At 41.8% G+C, this 10,080-nt stretch overlaps 1 protein-coding gene across 1 annotated transcript; it reads right to left on the reverse strand.

Moving 5' to 3' along the window:
* Positions 1–8,002: 8,002 nt before the first annotated feature.
* On the reverse strand, positions 8,003–9,375 carry LOC116015815. The gene is made up of 2 exons (XM_031255981.1): positions 8,704–9,375; positions 8,003–8,614 (listed from the first exon to the last, which is right to left on the reverse strand). The coding sequence occupies exons 1-2, from the start codon at positions 9,373–9,375 to the stop codon at positions 8,003–8,005; spliced, it is 1,284 nt and encodes a 427-aa protein (XP_031111841.1).
* Positions 9,376–10,080: the final 705 nt, after the last annotated feature.

The following is a 10,080-nucleotide window of genomic DNA, read 5'->3' on the forward strand; positions in this document are numbered from 1 at the left end:
CACGTAAGGAGTAATCACCTAGACTCTAGTCACCAAGGTCTTGAAACCTGTAAGGATCCAAGCAAAACATATTTTGATTTTGGATTTAACTAAAGTATTTTTGGAATTTTGGATATAAGGGAAAGACGAAAATAAACTAGGTGCGAAATACTATTTGGGAAAGATGGGTTAAATTAGGTGAATTACTCTATTGATGCATTAACACTAGGATTGGGGGATGAACAATGGCCCTAGGTTCTTAAGGCTAGCACGAAGAAATCCAAGTTCCCAAGGATTAGAACAAAGGTTGTCCCATTTCCATGGTGAGCCAACCTAAGTTCTTGAAGAACAAAAGCTATTTAGCCCCAAACCTACCCCTATTTCCATAAAAGAGAAAATGGGTTTGAGATTGGGTTGGCTTAAATCTTCCATCCAACTTCCATTGAAATGAAAGACTTTCCAAAGACAAACAACAATCATTGTACACTAATCATTGAAAGATAGAAATAAACCCAATTCAAACTCAAGAACCCTAAATGGGTGTTCATCCCCTTTTATGCAATAATTACATAACAAACATCAATAGAAGTAATAAACACCTAATCTAACCCATATATAAGACTACTCACTCATATTAATGGTAAACATAGCAAGATTCAACAAGGAAAACATAATTATGCAATAAAAGTAAAGACAAGTTGGAGAAGAGGAAAAGAGAATTTTACTATCAATAAGGAAGAAAATGTTGATGGAATCCCTTCCAAATCTTCGATACAAACTCCAAGTGTGTTCCCCAAATGTAAATCTAAGCTAAACTAAGCTAACAATTGCTAAGGAAATGAAGGAAAATAGCTCTAAACTATCTAGGGTTCGGACCTTTCACAAAATGCAGAAAAATAGACTTTATACTGTGTAGAGTATCGGGCAAACGGCCTACCATACGGCCGTATGAGAGGTCGTATGGTAGGGCGTTTTATTGCCTTGCTGATCAAGGCCATACGGCCATCCATACGGCTGTATGGGAGGCCGTATGGATGGCTTTTCAGCCCACTTTTCGCCTTCTTCTTCGGATCTTCTTGCGTGCACTCCTCCCGACCTCTAACATCGTTCCTTTATGCTCCAAAAGACTTCCAAATGACTCATTGCAACCATTTTATCTAAAGAACATCAATTCACACAAACAAGTCATAGGTTCCAACTCAACTACAAGCATTTTGTTATTAAAAAGGTTAAAGAATGGGGTGAAAAACGTGTTACAAAACAAAGGCATCAACTCCCCCACACTAGAACTTTTGCTTGTCCTCAAGCAAAGACTAGGATAACCACTACCAAGCAATGAACATTTATTCCACTTCCTTCTTGCACCACCAAACAAACCACAAACCAACTCATGACAACCCGTCCAATTTTCAAGAATCATTTAGGCCTCACAAACAAGTTTCCTTCCCAAGCCAATAACCAAGTGCCAAATTATTAGATTATGTGAGGACCCTGTGTGCACAAATGCTAAGTTGAGATTATGCAAAACATGGCTAAAGATGAGATCCCATAGGCTTGCCTTTCTTACTCCCACTAGATCGATCTTTGGAATGCATGAAATGATCAAATAGGTCTTTATTCGGCTTATAACGGGGCTAAGGGTTAATGGTTAAACAAAGAAAGGGTATGGAGATAAACAAAAATGAGAGAGTTTCACACCTAAACATAAACTAATCTAAAAGAGATTTGACTAATAAGAACAAGGAGCAAACTATAATTGGAAAAAGAGCAACACTCTAGATTAGGGGTAAAGGTATGACTTTTTCAATAAAGAATGAGAATTTTAACTTTTATTCAACTATTCTTTCTCTTTTCTTTTTCTCTTTTCAAGAAATGATTCTCTTTTTCAACTTTTTCAAGGATTCTTTTTCTACTTTTTTTCTTTTTCTTTTTCTACTTTTTCAAGACATGACTTTTCCAACATAAACAAAATCTTCAAAATATTAACAAAAGAACCCCATACTAAAACAAGACTATCTAGAGTGATGCTAATGGTAATGAGCTCCAAAAGAATAATCTCTCATAGACTAAGGAATAAGTGTTATACTCTCTCAAAGGGTGGAAGGAATATTTTTTTTTATATTTTTGGCTAAGGGCTAAAGGGTGAATTAACAAGGGTGAACAAAGAAAAACAAATATAGGAGTGGAACAAGTGCTAAACACTTTATTAAATGAACAAAAGGCTCAAAAAGGGACAACTAGGGATAAACACATATTAACAGGGTAGGCTTTACGGCTAAGGGTTAAACAAAAATGGCCTATATCATTTCAAATCATGCAATTTCCTAAGATTTCACATTGGGGAGTAATAGGGCAAGTTCTAGCAAAGCAACCGTTACCGGAATCTCACATAAGCCTTCACTAGCTAAGCACAACACACAAGATCAAAATTATTCATTTATTTACAAGCAAAAAAAGTTATTGGCAAGGGACTGAATCAATCAAAAGCTTAGCTTCAAATCATCCATCAAAAGTAAGATTGCACAAGTACCAACATACAACCACCAACCAACAATAAGGAAGTGTTCATAAGTTCATGCAAGGAAAGCAATTACCCAAGAAATATGCACAAAGAATCATCCAAGCAAAATTAAGCAAAAAAAAATTATATATACAACCCAAGATTCAACCCACAAAATGGTCCCCCCCTCACTAGAACCAACAATCGTCCTCGATGGACCAAAAACAAACACATTGGGGGAGCCACTAAGACAGTTAGAACATCAAACTAAAAGATAACTGGAATTGAAAGAGTTCAAGTGCAAGTAAACTAAAGAAACTGAAAGTGCAAAGATTTAAGTAGAACAAAATAAAAGTGCAGAAATGTAAAAAGGTAGAGTTTAGAATTCTTGTCTCTAGGAGGGGCAACAACACCCTCGCAAGCATCAATGACTGGGTCCAGCAGAAGGGTCATAGGGGCAGTAGTGGGGCCTTGGTGGTGGAAACTGGCTGCGGTGCCAGGCTTGATAATCCTCAATGCGAGCCACTGCCCCCTCCAAATGATCGACCCTCATGTTCAGGGTTTGCACCCCGGTATTGATGAGGTGCTGCTCAGTCTGTACTAGCCCCACCTGCTGGGAAATCTGCCCCATCTGGAGCTGCATAGCGCCCATTTGGGCCAACACTTGTTGCTCAAAATTTAGCCTCATTGGCTCATCAGCAGGGGCGTCCTCAACGGGCTCATCTTCATTCTCTCCTTCCGCTGGCGCAGCTCGGCCACAATGCCCTTGCTCAACCCGAGCTCTCTTTGCTTGTGGCATTTGTTGATACATTGAAGCCATGAGTTCCACTGTAATCTTTTGTACACCTTCGCGACTGGGCTGAGTTAGGCGCACCCTTTGTGTGTTGCGCAGAATTCTGGTAAGGTAAGGGCCCAAGAATAGGCCCTTAACCTTGGGTTTCTCTTGGTTTTGGAACAAGTGCGCGATGACCATTCCCATGTGTACGCGGCGGTGTCTGACCATTCCATAAAGGCACAACATGTCAGGGTGGGTCAAGACGCCAATGGAGTCGTGGTGGCCACAAACAGAACGAGTCAGAACGTGGTGCATAAATTTGTGGGCCACGTTGGTGAAACTGGAGGACCGGCTTGTGGAAGTTTTGAATACAGTGTCCTCATCGGTCAATTCATCCCAAAGACTCTGTTTGCCCCGCTGTTCGAGGGTCACAACCCTTAAGTCCATAGCATCCTCATCCAAGTTTTGAATATCATCCATCTCCATATATCGACTGATCTCATCTGCGCTCAAATGGAATGCTAAGCCCCCCGCTATGAATGATATGTTGCGAGTGGAGGGCAAATCAAAACTTTGAACCTGTAGGGTCGCCATGACCTCAAGCAGTAAGGCCGTGTGCGTCTTCTCTTGAAAATCCACTAGTAACGCTTTCCATTCTGGCAATTTTGTCATCGACAAAATTTCATCTTTGACTCCATAGTGCTCTGCCACATCCATATCAAGGACATAGTTTGTGTAGATCTTTTGTTTTCTGAACCACGCATAGCGTTCCTGCTGGTCAGTGCTAGGGAATGTCACTTCTGCCGGCCCTCGGAGGGGTGGAATGGTGTCAGCGGGTTTCTTCGCGGCAGATTTCTTGCGCTGTGGTCTGCAAACAGGGCTCAAAGGAAATATACCAGTGCCGGTGTACAAGTTAGGACATGGCTTCAACTATTCAACTATATACAAGAATTTCATCAAGAACATGGCTTCAATACTAAGTCTAATCACACCTCTCTACTATTTCTATGCTAAAATTGAAAATAACAATATAAGAACTTTTTTTTTTTTTTTAAATTTTCGGATTTTTTTTTTTGAATTTTCATATGCTCACAAGGAATATAAAGCAACAAAATCAACAAAAACAACATTTACAAAGTTTCCTAAGCTTAGAAATTGCAACACCCACTTCAAAAATCAAATTATATACATAAGAACAAGTTGGGGGAAGTGAGTGTGCTATGTAGAACTTCAAAAGTAAATATGAACACCATGAGAGCAAAATTGAAGCATATGTACATGAAAAGAGAGATTAATAACTAGAAACATGTTAAGTAAACTAGAATCTACCAAATAATCTCATAAATTAAAACTATATGTTCATGAAAGCAAAAAAAAATTTCAGAAATTTTGGAGAGAAAGTGAAAGATTTTGAATTCAAACCTTGAAGCCATGAGTAGGAAGGAGAGAAATTGAAGAAGAAGCTTGAGCCTTGAAGCTTTAATGGAGAAATTTTGCAGAGAATGGCGTGGGTTTGGGTGGGGAGAGTGGTAGAGAGAGATTTGGGAGTGGAGAGCACTAGGGTTTGGCTGAATTGGGGAAAAAAAATTCTTATATACAGCAGGCAAACGGCCTGGTATACGGCCGTATGGGTGGCCGTATACCAGGCCCCTCTTTCGCGCCTTGCGCACTGGAATGGGAGCAGAATGATATGGCCTGGCATACGGCCGTATGAGAAGCCGTATGCCAGACGCCTAGAATGACCGAAACGCACTGGAAAGTGCATAAATCCAAACGGCCTGGTATACGGCCGTATACCAGGTCTCTAGAACCTCAAATACTCACTGGAATGCACCAATTCTCATACGGCCGTGCACACGGCCGTATAGTGGGCCGTTTGGGGCCTCCTTCAAATTCCAAAATTGTGATTTTTGCATCAAAAGCCATGTTTTCAACACCAATGCATCCCCAAACGACTTCTAAACATTTTAGTGTTGGTCCCAAGGGGATGGGGTACAAGTCTAGAGGGGGGGGGGGTGAATAGACTTGTATAAGATTTTGCAAATCTTTTTCGACTTCTCGTGTGTATTGGACTTAGGATGTTTAGGTCCGATACCTTACAAGATGAAGACAAAGTTTTATGCGCAGCGGAAAGGTTATCCCCTTTTAGTTAGCACGAGTTTGAGTTAGTTCGAGAGGTGCGGTTAAATGTAGTGCAGTTTGAGAGTTAGATAGCGAGAGATAAAAGCAGAAAGTAAATGCGAGAGAGATTTTTAAGTGGTTCGGCCAACCTGCCTACATCCACTCTTCTTCCAGAAACTCCCTGGAAGGATTGCACTAAAACTTCCCTTTTTTTAGTACAATATCGAGCGCTTGAGCTTTGATCACGAAGCCCGCCTCAAGCCTCAGGTTTTTCGCCCCGCTTCTTGTTACTCCACTTATCGAGCACTTGAGCTTTGATCACCAAGCCCGCCTCAAGCCTCAGGATCTTCACAAGACAGCTCCCAGGTTACTCCGCCTCTCCTCAGGTTTTTCTCCCCGCTTCCAGTTACTCCACCTCTCGAGCACTTGAGCTTTGATCACCAAGCCCGCCTCAAGCCTCAGGATCTTCACTAGACAGCTGCCAAGTTACTCCGCCTCTTCTTGCTTAATCCAAAGCAAGGACCTTTGGTTGTCACAGTTGAGTGTAACACGCTCCAATCTGACCAAAAGCTATCGTTGAATCAACTTCGATGTAGAGCTGCTTCGGTCACCTCTAGATGTATAGCAGTTTAAGCTTTGTAACTCTCTCAAACACTAAGATGTGTTCTCTCGCTATTTTGAATATCAGGATGATATTCCGGATTGAGTCTCTCGCTATTTTGAATATCAGGATGATATTCCGGATTGAGCTTCTCGCTATTTTGAATATCAGGATGATATTCCGGATTGAGCTCAGGGCTATTTTGAATATCAGGATGATATTCCGGATTGAGCTCAGGCATATTTTGAATATCAGGATGATATTCCGGATTGAGCTCAGGCACTTGAACAATATCAGGATGATATTCCGGATTGAGCTCAGGCACTTGAACATTTGAAATAGACACCTCTTAAGATTTTCAGAATGAACTCACTTCTTCTGACCAAGATTTCCCCTTTTTTTTTTAACTTGTGTCTTCACGTCCTTTTTATATGAGAGTTAAGGAATAATTCCGTTGGAGGGAAAATTATTCCGTTTGAAATTTGTCTCCCATGCTGTGTATGGGTCTTGCTTCTTTTAAGCATTTTTCATGGAGTGGTGGTCTTGTAACTTGAACCTTTTGTTTGGTAGTTGATATTCCATAATCCACTTTCTTGAGTCCATGCTCCACTTGCTACTTTTGGTAAAAGTTACTCTTTTTAAATTCCCATTGATCCTCGTTCTAGGGAATAAGACCGATTTTGGATTAGTGCACCTTCTATCCGTTTGTTGTGGAGTTCTGATGTGGCATCCACTTCTGGCACCTCCTTAATATTTTATCTCCATGATATTCTTCTTCTCCAAACTTTATTCATGCTTCCTGACCATCATTCAGCCTTTTGGAGAAATGTCGGTTTATCGAGACCAAGAATGATGTCTCGATTGTTTGATGTCTTGATCCCCATGTATCGAGAGATCTATCTCTCGAACTCTGCTTATGTCTCGAACTGGGTTGTTGTATCGAGAGATCCTATCTCTCGGACTCTGCTTATGTCTCGAGACTTAGTTGATGTCTCGCAGACCCTTATTCCTCCAGTGTTGTCCCGTGCCTTCTTCTGATCTATCTATAGGATTACAACATGAGACTTTCTAAGATGTTCACACAAGTTTACCTTAAGCTTAAATATTTTCCGAGTTGAGCTCAAGTTACCCGGTTGTATTTTCGCTCTTAGTTTACTTGTCGAACTTACATTGATTCCTATCTTTCGAGACTTAGGGGATTCTAAGATACATTTTGGTATCATCAAAACCTAATACATTATGTTCCTAACATTTAGCACATCAACCAATCAAGTTTATGCAAATTCCCCACATCCCCAACACTCTTCAATGCATTTAAGATCAATCCACACTCAAATTTTGCAATTTAAACCACCCAAAAGCAATCAACTTGCAACCCTAACGCAATGCAACACCTTAGACCTTATGAAATGCAAGAGATATGTGCCAAAGCACTTGGGGACAAGTTCTAACTCTTTAAAACAAAATGAAAGCAAGTAAAGGCATGGAATGAAAATGCAAGAAAATTAAAATGCAAGAAGGTAAGATAACATGGGGTGCCTCCCATGAAGCGCTAAATTTAATGTCGCTAGCTTGACTCGACCTTTTTGTTTTTCAAGAGGTGTATGTGGGAATAAAGAGATCCCACACGGCATGAGCTTCCTTCACCATTGATTCCGGGACATTGAATAGCTCCAATCTTTGTCCATTGACCATGATATGGTCTCCAGACTTTCCAATAATTGCAACGGCGCCCGATGGGTAATGTTCCACCACTTGGAAGGGGCCCGACCACCTTGATTTGAGTTTCCCGGGGAACAACTTGAGTCTTGAATTATAAAGTAGCACTTGGTCCCCGGGTTCAAAATTTCTTCTCAAGATTCTTTTGTCATGGAAATACTTGGTTCTCTCCTTGTAGATCTTCGCGTTTTCATACGCGTCTATTCTAAACTCTTCCAGCTCATTCAACTTCAACAACCGCTTCTCCCTTGCTAAGTTTTCATCCAAATTCAACCTTGAGATCGCCCAATAAGCCTTGTGTTCGTATTCAACGGGCAAGTGGCATGAAAGGGGACACCCCAATAGGAGTCTTGAAAGCGGTTCTAAGTGCCCATAGTGCATCATCAAGCTTGAGAGACCAATCTTTCCTTGTAGGACCGACCACCTTTTCCAAAATTGATTTGATTTCACGGTTTGCCAACTCCACTTTCCCACATGTTTGAGAATGGTAGGGCGTAGAGAGTCGGTGGTGGATCCCATACTTTTGTAGGACCTTCTCCAAGAGCTTGTTGCAAAAATGAGTTCCATTGTCGGTTATGAAGGCCCTCGGCATGCCAAATCTTGAGAAAATGTTCTTCTTGACAAACTTAAGCACGGTCTTTGCATCATTTCTAGGGGTTGCCACTGCTTCTATCCACTTTGAAACATAATCTACCGCCACCAAGATGTATTCATTACCAAAGGAGGAAGGGAAAGGACCCATGAAGTCCATCCCCCAAACATCAAAGATTTCCACTTCAAGGATTCCTTTTTGAGGCATTTCATGCCTTCTCCCAATTGCTCCGGTCCGTTGATAGTTGTCACAAGTACGCACAAACTCCTTGATGTAGCAAATAGACTCGGCCAATACAAACCCGATTGTAGAATCTTCAAAGCAGTCCTGTCAGCACTCATATGCCCCCCATAAGGTGAGGAGTGGCAATGAGTCATCACACTCACGAACTCTTCTTCCGGAACACATCTCCTTACAATGCCATCTACACATCTCTTGAACAACAGGGGCTCATCCCAAAAGTAGTCTCTAACATCATGCAAGAATCTCTTCCTCTTGTTGTAACTGAAGTCCTTAGGAATGTAGCCGCTCACAAGGTAATTCACAATGTCGGCGAACCACGACACATAATCCTTTCCAAGCTTGGTTAGGATAAAGAGAGTCTCTCCTCTAAAAGTGTCATCAATGGGTAGCTCATCACTTCTTCGGCCCTCTAATCTTTCATCAATGGGTAGCTCATCACTTCTTCGGCCCTCTAATCTTGACAAATGGGGTAGCTCATCACTTCTTCGGCCCTCTAATCTTGACAAATGATCCGCCACGACATTCTCGGTGCCCTTCTTATCTCGGATCTCCAAATCAAACTCTTGTAGAAGTAGGACCCAACGAATCAATCTTGGTTTAGCATCTTTCTTTTGGAACAAGTATCTCAAGGCGGCGTGGTCGGTGTGCACTATCACTTTGCTCCCAATCAAATATGATCTAAACTTATCCATAGCAAACACCACCGCTAGGAGCTCTTTCTCGGTTGTTGCATAATTGACTTGAGCTTCATCCAACGTGTGGCTAGCATAGTGGATCACATGGTAGTTCCTTCCTCTCTTTTGACACAAAACCGCCCCAACCGCATAGTCGCTTGCATCGCACATCAACTCAAAAGGTAAGGTCCAGTCGGGGGGTTGAATGATTGGGGCATTACACAGGGCCTCCTTCAATCTCTCAAATGCAACCACACAAGAATCATCAAAGTGGAACGGCACATCCTTGGCAAGTAAGTGCGTGAGGGGCTTGGCATGCTTTGAAAAATCTTTTATGAACCGTCTANACTTCTTCGGCCCTCTAATCTTGACAAATGATCCGCCACGACATTCTCGGTGCCCTTCTTATCTCGGATCTCCAAATCAAACTCTTGTAGAAGTAGGACCCAACGAATCAATCTTGGTTTAGCATCTTTCTTTTGGAACAAGTATCTCAAGGCGGCGTGGTCGGTGTGCACTATCACTTTGCTCCCAATCAAATATGATCTAAACTTATCCATAGCAAACACCACCGCTAGGAGCTCTTTCTCGGTTGTTGCATAATTGACTTGAGCTTCATCCAACGTGTGGCTAGCATAGTGGATCACATGGTAGTTCCTTCCTCTCTTTTGACACAAAACCGCCCCAACCGCATAGTCGCTTGCATCGCACATCAACTCAAAAGGTAAGGTCCAGTCGGGGGGTTGAATGATTGGGGCATTACACAGGGCCTCCTTCAATCTCTCAAATGCAACCACACAAGAATCATCAAAGTGGAACGGCACATCCTTGGCAAGTAAGTGCGTGAGGGGCTTGGCATGCTTTGAAAAATCTTTT

The sequence above is a fragment of the Ipomoea triloba genome, chromosome 4, assembly GCF_003576645.1.
Source record: "Ipomoea triloba cultivar NCNSP0323 chromosome 4, ASM357664v1".
NCBI classification, from domain to species: domain Eukaryota; kingdom Viridiplantae; phylum Streptophyta; class Magnoliopsida; order Solanales; family Convolvulaceae; genus Ipomoea; species Ipomoea triloba.